The sequence below is a fragment of the Azolla caroliniana genome, unplaced genomic scaffold, assembly GCF_043228905.1.
Source record: "Azolla caroliniana isolate FFs.n. ecotype wild unplaced genomic scaffold, voAzoCaro1.0.p SCAF_7, whole genome shotgun sequence".
NCBI lineage: Eukaryota > Viridiplantae > Streptophyta > Polypodiopsida > Salviniales > Salviniaceae > Azolla > Azolla caroliniana.
The window spans coordinates 1102876-1118411 of NW_028230442.1; the positions used below are offsets into that span (position 1 = coordinate 1102876).

The window sequence follows — 15536 nt, forward strand, 5'->3', positions numbered from 1 at the left end:
ATGACAAAAGGGCAAAGCTTGAAATACTGCTACATGTACAAGACAAGCAAGTTGATGCCATTCAAAAACTCACAACTGCAATAGAAATGTGGTCTAAACTAAAACAGATGTTTGAACCACAAGATGATACTACTAGAATCCATACTCTTGCTACCTTGTTTCACATGTGTGTTTTGTAGGAAGAAGAATATATTCTTACCTTCTTGGATACTTGGAAGATATATCTCGAAGAAGCCACCATTGCGGGAAATGAAATCTCAGAATAAAATGAAGGTTGGGCTCCTATTGAGTAAACTTCTCTTGCTACCCTGTTTCACATGTGTGTTTTGCAAGAAGAAGAATATATTCTTACCTTCTTGGATACCTGGGAGATATATCTCGAAGAAGCCACCACTACGGGAAATGAAATCTTAGAATCAAATGAAGATTGGGCTCCTATTGAGTAAACTTCTCTTGCTACCCTGTTTCACATGTGTGTTTTGTAGGAAGAAGAATATGTTCTTACCTTCTTGGATACCTGGGAGATATATCTCGAAGAAGCCACTACTGTGGGAAATGAAATCTTAGAATAAAATGAAGATTGGGCTCCTATTGAGTAAACTTCCAGAATCCTGGAGCACATTTGTCACCTTGAATAGCCAAGGTAATTCTTTGTCTGATTTGATTACCATGACCCGCCATGAAAAACTTTGGCAGTAATTAAAAGAATCCACTCCGTCTCTGGCAATGACTACAACATTTAACAGAACACAACAATCATCATATAGTAATAGATATAGAGCTAAATCAGATGCTTACAGAAATGTAGAAATATCAAGTACCAACAAGGTAAATGATGCTTGGAAAGCTTCAATAAAAGAGTCAAATGGTGGTTTCAAACTAATTTGAAGATATTGTAAGAAAGAAGGGCATACAGAAAGGGTGTGTCGATTCAAGCAAGCTGTAGAAAACAAAAGACAATCACAAGCAAATAATGCAATATTAGAAGAAAAATCAAACTCGAAATCAGAAGAATATATAGAATTTGGAGGGGATTCAGATGAAATACCAAAAGATGACAATATTTTGCAAGCATACCATGTCATTGCAGAAGAGACAAAAATTGAACATGATACATGGTACCTAGACACTAGTGCTACACATCACCTCACATACCAAAAGGACTGGTTAAATTGCTATGATCAGGTTCTGTCCAATCCACTATCAGTTACTTTTGGAGACAACGGACGAAAAACAACAATTGCCAAAGGAAGTATTCAACTCATATTGTCAGATAATCACGAGATTATAGTCCCAAATGTCTATTATGTACCAGGACTAGCTAAGCACCTATTATTTGTTGGACAAGCAACTATAGATGGACTAACAATACAATTCTGTAAAGAGAAAACACTTCTATTTTTAAAAAATGGGAACACAAGTACACAGTTGGTGTGTCCTAAGGAGAAGCACTTATATCCAATACGGAGTCATCGTCCAAATGCATTCTCAGTAGTCTTGCAAATACAAAACAAGAAAAGATCTTCACTAACTCAGTTATGGCATCGCCGGCTTGGGCATGTACACTATCAAGCACTACAACAATGTCAACAACAAAAAAGAGTTCAAGGTTTGCCATCTAAAATCTTCAATTCAGTTTTCATGTGTGAGAGCTGTTTATTTGGAAAAATGACACACTAGTCATTTACAGATAGGTGTACAATGACAGAGCGTCTACTTCAACTCGTCCATGCATATCTATGTGGACCATTCCCGATACCATCCTTATCAAGTGCAAGGTATTTCATTTCTTTCATAGACCATACCACTAGATTCATAGTAGTAAGCTTTATTAAGAAAAAAATCAAGCATTTGCAACATTCTGGAAGTATAAAAAATATGTAGAAAACAAACATCAAGCACCATCAAGACACTTCACAACAACAATGGATGGGAGAATATCTCTCATGAATGGGAAAATTTTTGTCAAGAAAATGGTATCCTTCACCAGAAAACGGTTCCCTACACACCACAACAGAATGGTGTGGCAGCAAGAAAAAATAGAACCATGCTTAATGCAGCTCGCTGCATGCTAGAAACTGACCACATGGAGCAACACTTTTGGGAGGAGACAATCTCCATTGCTTGCTACCTGCAAAACAGATTTTCACATAGTGCATTAGGAAATGCAATCCCTTTTACATTATGGTATGGCTATCCACCTAATGTTTCTCATCTTAGAGTATTTGGTGCAGTTGCCTATGTGTATGTTCATGAGCACCGCAAATCCAAACTAGATGATCGATGTTTCAAAGGGAGATTCATTGGATATGGTGACTCCAAAGGCATGAAAGCATACAAAATCTACAACTCATAGACTAGTAAGGTGGTTTATAGTAGATATGTTAAATTTGATGAAGATTGGTTATTTGATGAAGGAGGTTCTACAAAGTCCGGACAAAGACAAATGGCTGGAGGTAGTACAAGTTGAGGCTAATGCAGTATACAAGAATCACACAGGCAAAGTTGTCTAGAAGCCACCTAAACTCAAATGTGGTAAGTTGTAAGTGGCTGTTTACAAAAAAATATGATGCCCACAGGAATATTCGCTTTAAGGCATGACTTGTTGCAAGGGGTTTCACTCAAATCCTTGGTGTGGATTATCATGAGACTTTTTCTCCTACACTCAAACTCACCTCTCTCCGTCTTATTTTTGCAATCACTGCCTACTTAATTTAGAATTGCATCATGTTGATATTGAGACAACTTTCTTACATGGAGATTTGAAGGAAGAAATCTACATGGAGCAACCACAACTCTTGAAGGACGAATTACATCCCAACGATGTCTACAAATTGCACAAACCATTATATGGTTTAAAGCAGTCTCCCAGGCAATGGTATGCAAAACTTTATAGATTTCTTCTCACAAATAGTTTTGTTCAATTACAATCCGAGCCAACTTTGTATGTTCGAAAGAAATATCGCAATTTTCTTCTTTTGGGTGTCTATGTGGATGATCTTCCTATTGTTGGCACCTCTAAGGCTGACATTCTTCAATTTGTCAACGACTTACAACAAGCTTTTCCCACCAAACATCTCAGTGAGCTAGAATATTTCCTTGGATTGGAGGTCAACCAGAATCAAAGTCTTGGCACTCTATATGTATCTCAATGTAAACTAGTTGACAACATCTTGCATAAATACGATATGATTGCTTGTTCCCCAGTTGCCACTCCCCTCACAGTCCCTTGTCATCTTTCCACCTCTGACTCTCCCTCTACAAATGAAGAGGAATCCTTCATGCAAAGTATAACCTACCACCATATTCTAGGGAGCTTAAGATACTTGGTGAGTTGCACTTGGCCAGATCTATCATATTCTACGGGATTCTTATCTAGGTTTATGGAGAACCCTAGCCCTCGTCATTGGGAAACTTTGAAACGTGTCCTTCGCTACTTGAAATATTCAAGAGATATGACACTAACCTATAAAGCCTTATTGCCCTCCTCTAAATGTGACATGGTGGTTCTTCAAGGATGGACATATGCGGATTGGGGAGGTGACAGGGACACATCTCGGTGCACATCTAGGTTTGTTTTCACTTTTGCTAGTGGTGCCATTACATGGAGAACCAAGAAACAAGCTACCTTGGCATTATCCTCCACCAAAGCAAAATATATTGCGGTTACTTTGGTGGCTAAGGAGGGCCTTTGGCTACAATCAATTTTTTTGGAACTTGACATCATCCACATAATCAAATTTCGACATTGGTGTGATAACCAATCATGCATAAAGATTTCAAGGAAGCCTAAAATCACTTATCAAAGTAAGCATATTCAGGCTCGATTCGATTTTTGTGTGAATTATTTGAAGATGGTGTCTTGCAAATTGGTTATAAAGTTTTAATATTAGTTGTAATTTAAAGAAGCCTACCTCATTTTTCCCTCCACTTTCTCTGCTATATAGAGAGGAAGTTGGGGAACCTGTTTGGTGTGCTCTCTGCAGCCTTGCATCTCTTAGCCATTACTCTTAGTTGCTGCATTATTGGCTTGCTTTAATCAAATTCCTTGTTGCTTTTCTAAGTTATTTCATAAATTAGGCTTGTCATAATCTTGTACCCTGTGTCAAAATCTCTAACATCCCCTTCTATGATGATTTATATATACATATATCATTGAAATAGTATGAATTTCCCTTCATTATCTCTATCGTGTCGACGTGTATAATAAATCTCCCACCCCAAGCCCCCGAGACATCAACGATTTCAGCGTTAGGTGGTAACTGTGGTGGTTTGTGTTAACACGATCATTAATTATGATTCATTCAGGATGAGGAACAGCTTTGATTAATACTAAAATTTTGACAGATTACAAGTGTCTTGAATAAGAGATTACAAACAACATTCTAGTGCTAGATTGATTAACAGAGTTACAGACAGCCCTACATTACTATCATCATCACAGTATAAAGTCTACTAATAGGAGGAGGAGGAGGAGGAGGATTGGGAAGCTTCCTAACTAAAGGGCAGAGGAGAATTAAGTAACAATGCAAATGCAGGATGTGAGAGATGCATAATGTTGTATGAGAGACTATACTAATGCTATTGCAGGGAGTAATTACAATATGCCGAACATCTGTAGATGGCAGTTAGCCATGGATGGGATGGGATGGGATGGGAGGAAAATGGCAATCAATGTGGAGCTCCCTTGCCCTTCTCCTGACCCTGCGAAGGGGCGTTGGGAGGCATGGTCATGGGCATGGTGGGCATGGGCATATGATGTGCAGCCTCCGCCATGTCTGGAACGGCAGAGAACTTCTGATCGTTAAGTGTTGTTGCAAGACCGGGGGTTCCAATGTGGTAGACATACGGTCTGTCGTCGCAGTTCCAGCACAAGTAGTCCAGCATCGACCTCTGCGGCATCGCCATGGCGGCGGGGCTCGGGCTAGGGCTAAGGCTAGGGTTAGGGTTAGGGTTAGGGTTAGGGTTAGGGTTAGGGTTAGGGTTCGGGTTAGAGAAGGCGGATTTAGGGCGCGCAGATGCAGCCGTCAACGTTAACAGGAGCACCGTCACCGTCACCGTCATCGTCATGACGGCAGCAGTGAGAGGGCGGCGGGAAAGGGCCATTATATTATCTATGTATGTATGTATGTATGTATATAGGTTATAAAACACACCTAAATATGTATGTATGTAATGACAAGGATTTTTGCACAACGTAAATAATAAATAATGACAAGGATTTTTTTTTGAAGTAAGTAAGTAAGTAAGTAATGGATGTATGGATGTACTTAATTACGATTACATTCTCTCTCTCTCTGTCTTTATATACATAGTAATGGCAGGCGGTTGCTTTTTTCCTGCGTTTTTACTCTGCGTTTTTTCGTTGCTTTTTTTATTTTTTGTGTACGTGCGTGCGGGTGATTTTTTTATGAGTATAGACTTTATAGTGTTTCCTGTCCAAAGATACTTACTTGGGTAGGCCCACCGACTTAGGCCGCAGAACTTACTCAAGCTTTCTTTATTTCTGGTTCTTTTGGGTGCATGCCATAAATGGGCGAATGTAGAGCTTGGGAGATGGGCTTTTGAACAATCCGTGGTGTTAGAGAAAAATTGTGCTTCTGCTTATGTGGCCATAGGAAATATAAATGCAGCTGCTGGGTCGCATCCCATCTAATAATATTGGTATCCATGGTTCGTAAAACCTTTGATGTCATCCACAATGTTCACGATGAAGTTAAGCCTTGTTATCATCATTGATCATGGCTTGTTACAATGTCATTAAACAACACCCTATTCTTTAATATGTGCTATAAACTTCTGTATATTTTTACACGTGAAGTTACCATCCATAAGATCTTGGTTAATGATAAAATAGTCTCAATATTATATTAATGTACTGATGATAAATAACAATTGTGCACAAGGTGATAGAGATTGGCATTGTAAGCGATAAATAGAAAAAAAGTCTGATTTAGTGCAAAAAGAAAAAAACTAAATCATCATTAAAAAATTACAAACTAATGCTGGAGAGTTGGGTATACATGAATTCGTATATATGCAATACATTGGCTAGTTTAGTTAATCATGGATTTGTATAAAACTAATTACTTTGAGAGGATGTTGGAGTTAATCTCGGATGTACTCAACATTTTAACACATATTTGGACATAAATAATGTATTGGTTTTATTATTATGATGGTACAAATTACAAGGTAAATACTTTATCCTTAAGTACTCCTATATAAGATTTAACCATTCGAGAGCGGTCCTTGTGCCAATGTATCAAGCAATGGAATATGTGTAGATTCCATTGGGGTTGAGATTCAATATGGGTCACATGTACTAAAAAATGTAGAAATATCTATCAAGCACATAAAGAATCGTGAATGAAGATATCGAGCTCCCCTTGATCTAGCAACATCCATAAGGTGAATGACAAGAATGTTATAAGCCCTTTGAGCATTGGCCATTGCCACCTAATAAAGAGTAGTTTGCACGTAATTGCAACACAAGCATGACCGTTGTATACAATTGGCAGTCCATGAACATAAAATGATGTCTATATAACTTTAGAACCATATTTGATATCTTAAATTGGAAATATTAGTAAGGCTCATGGGAATATTAAAATAAAATATGATTTTATATAAGAAATGAAATTATTTTCATCAACATTTTTGGTAGAAGGTTAATAAGACCAAATCTCCATGGTTTAGGAAACTTTACGAATCTTGAAACAATATCGTAAGATGACCTTTAAGTTGCTCAATAACATTGACCATGCTTGTCACATCTCCTTACTAAGTGAGCATCCCTAAAGTGATAGATTTATGAAATATTGAATACAATATTGCCAATAAATATTTGTGGGATCATAACTCAAATTAGTGTTCTTTTTGGGGAAAAAAAACACTACACATTAGTTAGCAAACAAATTAGTGTTGATCATTAGGTGCAAGTTGCAACAAATTCAATCTAGCATAGCGGACATTTACCCCAATAAAAGAAATGATGGGACTAGCCATTACAATAACTTAGTTTCAGATTCAAGCCTATAAAACGAGATTGTTGATAATTATGCACATCAAGGTCTTGTAGGCCATCATTTAGGGTTTCCTCTCACACCTCCCCCACTGTTCGAGGAGGAGCAGCGTTTCAGATTCAAGCCTATAAAACAAGATTGTTGATAATTATGCATATCAAGGTCTTGTAGGCCATCATTTAGGGTTTCCTCTCACACCTCCCCCACTGTTCGAGGAGGAGCAGGGTTTGAGGAGTGAACCCCCTCCCCCCACCCCCCTTTCACAACGCCTAAGTTGAGAGGGGGATTGGGTCTTATTGATCCCCTTTCACAATCGAAAGCCTTACTTGCCAAATTTGTGGTGCGAGGACTCCAACCAAGAAATGATTGTTGGAAAATGCTACTGAGGTTACGTTTCGCAACGCCTAAGTCGAGAGGGGGATTGGGTCTTATTGATCCCCTTTCACAATTGAAAGCCTTACTTGCCAAATTTGTGGTGTGAGGACTCCAACCAAGAAATGATTGTTGGAAAATGCTACTGAGGTTACGTTTCGCTTACTTTAGGCCAAGAAAAGGGGTCAATTGGGCCCCCCAAACGGGATGGATTCTAAACATGGATCTCAAACCTAGTTTCTCCCGCCATTTGGAGGACAGATTCAGTGCATCCATGTGGAAGGCATGGTGTGACATTCGTCGAGGGCTCCAGTGTGATCAACCGAGATCCGAACTTGCCTGGCTCAGTCAACGTATCCTATGGAACCCATGTCTCAAGGATGAATCTAATCAATGACTGGGATCACGTAAGGGGTTGTCATGGGGATACATTGCAGAAGGTCCAGGCAAAAGTATAGAATGTTGGCGATGGTTTATGTCAATGCCACTACAAGATCAAGCGAACATACTCCATGGAATCAGGGGCGGATGGACTATGAGATCGGAAATCATTAACGCGCTATTGATTAGGGAATCTGCTACTCAAAGGATGACAATGGAGAAATGGATAGGCCACGAGGAGGAGGGTTCTCTGATCCCGAGAGGTAGGGGACCACCAGACAGACTCGAAGGCCCTGAATTGCGAGACATTGAGACACCCACACAGAATAACGCCATTTGAGTACTCGCGTAGACTGGTCATAAATGGATTGTAGATCCTGATCCGATCAAAGTTCAACCCGATTGGCATATATGTACTCATGAAAACACATGGCTACGTAAGGTCAGTTGGGACCCTTTACAATGGACATGGCGTGATCCCTATGCGGGGCAAGGAAGCAAACCCATCCCTTTCTTCCAATTCACAACTAGATTGGGTCGCCACATTCTAGCTACTCAAGCCGCCCGAGAACCGGCTGCTGCGAAGGTCTGGCACACATTTCAAGTTCCCTCCGCAATAATCACCAAGTTTTGGTAGAAAATCTGGAAGCAACAACACGCGAGGCGAATTACCACTTTCCAATGGCTATTAATACATAAGTCCCTACCGGTGGGAGCATGGCAACGTAGGAACCTTACCTCTCCTAATTGTGTAGAGTGCCCACATGCAGTAGAATCCATACGACACGCTTTGTGGGACTGCCCAACATCCCATAGAATATGGCGGGGGGTTGGCCGCTTGTTGCAATTATGCCAGGTGCAAGGTTCAATCAAGTGGGGAAATATATGTTGGCTATCATGGCAGGCTGCAATTGGCCGATACGAGCATCAGGAGGAGGGGATGACTTTGGTGATAAAAGCACAAGAGGTCCTTTTCTCCACCAGCGGCAATGTCCACTCTATTCCTCTTAATGACAAATCTCACGAGGTGTTGGAATTGGTCAGCCCAATAACCCTTTGGATTCTATGGAAACAACGATGTAGGCGAGTCTTCGTCAACCAAACTGCCCATCCAACAAGGTTACTGCAAGAGATATGGAGTGAAATTGTAGCCACTCTGAAGAGCCAATATGATAGCCTTAAAGGTGGCGCCGAGGGAGTTGAAAGACAACGCATAGCCTTCATCCAACAATGGTCGTCCTCTCCCTTTCTTGAGTCAGTGGGCATCCACATAAGATGGAACTATCGCATCCCTTTAGGGATTTGTACATAATCGTCTCATTTGTAAAATTTTATAACTAATGGAAGGAGTGTTTTTTTGGAAAAAAGAAAAAAGAAAAAAGAAAAAAAGAAACCAAAAGATAAACCAAAGGGGCTATCTTCCCAATAAAGGTTGGAAACCAACTAGAGCCATTTGATGTACATATGATGATGCATACCTTAGGCACATATACACAAATCGAAAATCATATGATGATGCATACCTTAGGCACATATACATTATCAATATTTTAGAACGAGTATACCACATCATGCATTACAATTTACATATATATGATCCAACAAACTCCATGTTGATTAACATTGCATAGATTGAAAGGTATAATCAAGTACTATTCTATGAATCCAACTTCACTAATCGTACTTCAATGACTTCTACTATGAACAAATATGAAGTCTCTCTTTCTAGATTATCCATTGAACTATGTATTTATTTGAGGTGAATTTGACAACATATTAAAATTACCGAACAACCACTCTTACAAGATGTAAGCATCACCAATAGTTGAATGACATCATTTGGTGCATAAATGCTAGCAAGCCATATTGTTTCCCCTTTGTCTTTCCGAATGCAATTGAGGAGAAATGAACAAATTCAATGGAGAAGAAATCAAATGTCAGGTTCTCACAAAATACATCTTTGAAACATTGGTGACACTGATGCTTCTCTATGGGGTGACAACATTCCAATGTTTATTTGGAAAGAGTTTACAAATAAACTCAATACATATTCCACATTGAAATATAAGATGAATAGCAGCACTGGCAAAATTATCCATAAACTCATGAAAATTTATCAAACTCATCCATCTAAGGGACTTTCACTTGAATTTAAGAGATGTGGTGTTTTGTTTTTTTTTATTTTTCCAAAAAAAACTCCTTCCATTAGTTATAAAATTTTACAAATGAGACGATTATGTACAAATCCCTAAAGGGACGCAATAGTTCCATCTTATGTGGATGCCCACTGACTCAAGAAAGGGAGAGGACGACCATTGTTGGATGAAGGCTATGCGTTGTCTTTCAACTCCCTCGGAGCCGCCCTTAAGGCCCTCATATTGGCTCTTCAGAGTGGTTACAATTTCAGTCCATATCTCTTGCAGTAACCTTGTTGGATGGGTAGTTTGGTTGGAGAAGACTCGCCTACATCGTTGTTTCCATAGAATCCAAAGGGTTATTGGGCTGACCAATTCCAACACCTCTTGAGATTTGTCATTAACAGGAATAGAGTGGACATTATCGCTGGAGGAGAAAAGGACCTCTTGTGCTTTTATCACCAAAGTCATCCCCTCCTCCTGATGCTCGTATCGGCCAATTGCAGCCTGCCATGATAGCCAACATATATTTCCCCACTTGATTGAACCTTGCACCTGGCATAATTGCAACAAGCGGCCAACCCCCCGCCATATTCGATGGGACGTTGGGCAGTCCCACAAAGCGTGTTGTATGGATTCTACTGCATGTGGGCACTCTACACAATTAGGAGAGGTAAGGTTCCCACGTTGCCATGCTCCCACCGATAGGGACTTATGTATTAACAACCATTGGAAAGTGTTAATTCGCCTCGCATGTTGTTGCTTCCAGATTTTCTACCAAAACTTCGTGATTATTGCGGAGGGCACTTGAAATGTGTGCCAGACCTTCGCAGCAGCCGGTTCTCGGGCGGCTTGAGTAGCTAGAATGTGGCGACCCAATCTAGTTGTGAATTGGAAGAAAGGGATGGGTTTGCTTCCTTGACCCGCGTAGGGATCACACCATGTCCATTGCAAAGGGTTCCAACTGACCTTACGTAGCCATGTGTTTTCATGAGTACATATATGCCAATCGGGTTGAACTTTGATCGGATCAGGATCTACAATCCATTTATGACCAGTGTATGCGAGTACTCGAATGGCATTTTTCTGTGTTGGTGTCTCAGTGTCTCGCAATTCAGAGCCTTCGAATCTGTTTGGTGGTTCCCTACCTCTCAGGATCAGAGAACCCTCCTCCTCGTGGCCTATCCATTTCTCCATTTGAGTAGCAGATTCCCTAATCAGTAGAGCATTAATGATTTCCGATCTCATAGTCCATCCGCCCCTGATTCCATGGAGTATGTTCGCTTGATCTTGTAGTGGCATTAACATAAACCGTCGCCAACATTCTATACTTTTGCCTGGACCTTTTGCAATGTATCCCCATGACAACCCCTTATGTGATCCCAGTAGTTGATTAGATTCATCCTTGAGACATGGGTTCCATAGGATACGTTGACTGAGCCAGGCAAGTTCAGATCTCGGTTGATCACACTTGAGCCCTCGACGAATGTCACACCATGCCTTCCACATGGATGCACTGAATCTATCCTCCAAATGGCGGGAGAAACTAGGTTTGAGATCCATGTTTAGAATCCATCCTGTTTGGGGGGGCCAATTGACCCCTTTTCGTGGCCTAAAGTAAGCAAAACGTAACCTCAGTAGCATTTTCCAACAATCATTTCCTGGTTGGAGTCCTCGCACCACAAATTTGGCAAGTAAGGCTTTCAATTGTGAAAGGGGATCAATAAGACCCAATCCCCCTCTCGACTTAGGCGTTGTGAGTATAGAATTTGCAGATGACACAACAGTCTACCTGCAAGGGGACCTGGAAAACCTCCAAAAGCTAGAAAGTGGGCTAGCTTTATTTTGCAAGAGATCCAACGCCATGATCAATTGGCACAAATCCTGTGCAATATGGCTCTCTCAAGAAACACATTCGGCATGGCACCCACACCCCGCTTTCAAATGGATCAATCAAGGAGCGAGCACCAAATATTTGGGCTTCCAAATTGGTTTCAACATATCGCCGGAGACTATGATTGCACCCGTTATCCTTTCCATTCGACAAAAATTGATACATTGGAGCTCGAAAAAATTGTCGCTAGCAGGTCGCATCATAGTGGCAAATCAGGTACTCCTTGCAACAACATGGTACAGTTTATCATGTTGGACAATCTCCAAGGAAAGTATACATCAGATTCAACGACTGGTTCGCAACTACATTTGGTCTGGTAAGGAAGACCATGTAGCTCACTATCCAGGATGCTTTGGTAAGAATGAGGTATGGGAAGACCACGTAGGTTGAGATGCCGCGACTTGAGAAAGCAAGAGAGTGCTTCGGCGTATAATAGAAATAAGGATGGAGCTAGTGGGCATCCCTGTTGTACAGAGCAGGATATTCGGAAAAAGGGGCCCCTTTCACCTGCCAGCGAAACGCAACTGCTGTCATTCCTATAAAATCCTGCAATGCCTTTGATCCATGTCTCTTGAAGCCGAGTTTCCTCATCACACTTTCTAGAAAGTTCCAGCATACCCTGTCATATGCCTTCTCAAAATCTAGTAGCACCACCGTTACCTTCTTGTTGGTCCTCTTGGCAAGGGCTACTGCTTCCCAGAATGAGAAGAGGTTGTCTAGGATGCTCCTATTTCTAACGAAACCTGTCTGAGACGGATGAATGAGTTGAGGGAGAAGTGGAAGTAAACGACGTGCCACAATTTTTGCGAGCAACTTATAGACAGTATTGAGAAGAGTAATGGGCCGCCACTTGTGAATGTCGTTGGCATTCCCACCACTTTTAGGAATGAGATGTATCATCCCCTGTCCAAATTCCTCCGGCGTGCTTCCAGAGGTGATGATCTCCTCATATGCCTGTAGGAGGTCTTCTTTAATAGTGCCCCAAAGGCATGTGAAAAAGTGTGGGGTGAGACCGTCGATTTTGGGGCAGCTCTCGGCATCTAAATCAGTGAGGGCCTCCCATATCTCAATGATTGATAGGGGACGCATGAGCTAGGTATTCATTTCCGGCGTGACTTTCTTGGGTATGCTTTGGAGGATAATATCATCGCTTATGTCTTCCCCTGTAGCTATAATGTCTTCAGTAAGTAGGCGGCTATAATACCTTGTGGCAATATTCCTCATTTCGTCGCCATCCTCAGTGGTCGTTCCATCCTCTCGGTTGAGGTTGCGCATCACAGTTCTAGCGTGCCTCGGGCCTTTGGAGCGGAAGAATTCCTTTGTGGTTTTGTCCCCTACTCGAATCCATCGCGCCATGCTACCATGAAACTCCATGTCATATATTTTCTTTTCTGCCATGCTAAGTTCCTGTTTGGTTGTGCCGACTTGTCGTGCGATCCAAATACAGGACGAGTATCTCTGTTGGAGTCGTTGTAAGGCTATTAGTCCCCGTTTTGTCCTCTGTAGCTTCTCCTGAGCATCCTTGCGTCTGGTCTTGACAATCTCATGTAGGAGAGTAGAGGCTCTTGTTAATTTAGCTAAAAGTTTGTCCGATGCTGATGAGCCATTGACGGGTAATGACCATTGGTTGGATAGTTGGTCCTTCACGTCTATAAGTGTGTAAATAGTGTGTGGGATGTAAGTTTGGAATGTGCCCCATTTTCGGTGCAATTGAAAATGACCAACTACCGGGTAATGGTCAGAGAAAGTCGTGCCTGGAGTTATGCGACACCACCCTCCCTTCACTTCTGTCAGGAATAGTACTAAAGCAGAGATGGAATTAGTACTAAGAAGAGTAGTACTATTAGTACTAAGAGGACGGGACTGCGTAAGATTCCTGAGAGAGAGGAAGTGAGAAGAGGAGAGAGAGAGATAGGATGATGACAACAACTCTTATATTATATGAAAGATAAGTACAAATCGGCTAAGAGACTTAAGACTGGTGTTGAACCAATTTGGTTCAAAACAATGCCTTGTGCCTCCTTTTATAGTGTTTTTAGGAATAATCCTGAAGCTTCTAGAATGTTCCAAAGAGATCTGGAATATACATCAATTTTCTATGATAAAACATAAATGATAATAATATTCTACAAATTACAATTCATAGTCTAATGGTAAGAGCTCGACCCATGTAGCATAAGGTCATGGGTTCGAGTCTTGCCATATCATGACATTATCTCCCCCTTAAAGACGACGAGTGGAATGAGTCGGCGCTAATTGCGGACCGGGTTTGTCCAGATACTTTCGGTGGAAATCAGCAAGAAGATCTTGTGCATTGGCAACATGCTCGACGGGTTCCCAAGTACGTTCGCTTGGACTATAACCGAGCCAATCGACCAAGTAATAAAGTTTGTTGCGAACAAGTTTGGAATCGAGGATGGCAGCAACTTCATACTCCGGGCCGGCGTCCAACTCCAGCGGGGGCGGCGGTGGTGTCACACGATCGGGAATGGTGTTTGCTTTATAAGGTTCAAGAAGAGAACAATGGAAAACCGGATGTATCTGAAGCGGTGGAGGGAGATCAAGGCAGAAGGTGACATCATTAATCTTACACGTAATACGGAAAGGACCGAGTCGTCGATAATCCAACTTGTCGCACGGTCGAGTAGTCTTGATGTGACGACGTAAGAGCCATACTCGATCTCCGATGGCAAAAGAGGAGGGAATCCGATGACGATCCGCATAAGTCTTCTGTGTGTGTTGAGCATGACGAAGGTGAGTAGAGAGATCCATCTGGATCTTGCGTAGCCTCTCCAAATGGTCCTCGGCACGAGGGTTGGTAGGTAGCTCCGAAGTGTCGATCACCGACCAGCGAGGATGGAAACCGGTATAAGCGAAAAATGGGGAGACCCGAGTCAAGGAGTGAATAGCATTATTATACGCAAACTCCGCAAAGTGGAGAATCTCAGCCCAATCGTCCTGTTGATAACTCAGGAAACACCAGAGATATTGCTCCAGCATTTGGTTTGTTCGTTTTGCCTGCTCGTCGGTCTGAGGATGGTAGCCGGAGGAGAGGTTGCAGGAGACGTTGAGCATCTTGAAGAGATGCTGCCAAAATTTGGAGACAAATTGCGGGCCTCGGTCACTGATAATACTGTCTGGGAAGCCATGATGCCGAAATACCTCACGCATAACGAGAGCGGCGGTTTCCTCGCTAGTGATGGCTTTAGTACATGGCACAAAATGTGCCATCTTCGTATATCGATCAACGACGGTTAGGATAGCGTCGAACCCCTTCGAGACCGGCAGATCTGTGATAAAATCAAGACAAATAGACTGCCATGGCTTACTTGGAATCGGTAAGGGTTCCAACAAGCCATATGGATGGTGTCGTGGCATCTTTGCTCGGTAGCAAACATCACAGGTCCGAACGTAGTCGTTGACAAAACGGCGCATGTGGGGCCACCAAAAAGATCGTTGCACTAGCTCCAACGTCTTAGTACTACCGAAATGTCCCGCCGTATGGGTGTCGTGACAATGTTGGATGATTTGAAGGCGACAGGAGCAATCGGGGACATATACGCGCTTTTTAAAGAATAACAAACCATCATGATATTCGAATTGTCGGTAGTCAATACCTGGTTGTTGAGACCGAGAACAGGATGCCCGAGAAGTATCAATGTGCGCCAGGATGTCTTGAGGAAAACTATCCGTCTTCAAGGTTGCATGTATGTCATCAGTAATCCGTGA

The 15536-nt window shown here is 41.8% G+C and overlaps 1 protein-coding gene across 1 annotated transcript; it reads left to right on the forward strand.

The window, feature by feature from the left end:
* The first annotated feature begins 726 nt into the window (after positions 1 to 726).
* On the forward strand, positions 727 to 2356 carry LOC147861441 (uncharacterized). The gene is made up of 4 exons (XM_087322383.1): positions 727 to 828; positions 901 to 1431; positions 1681 to 1778; positions 1885 to 2356. Exons 1-4 carry the CDS (start codon positions 727 to 729, stop codon positions 2354 to 2356), a joined length of 1203 nt encoding a protein of 400 aa, XP_087178509.1.
* The last annotated feature ends 13180 nt before the right edge of the window (positions 2357 to 15536 follow it).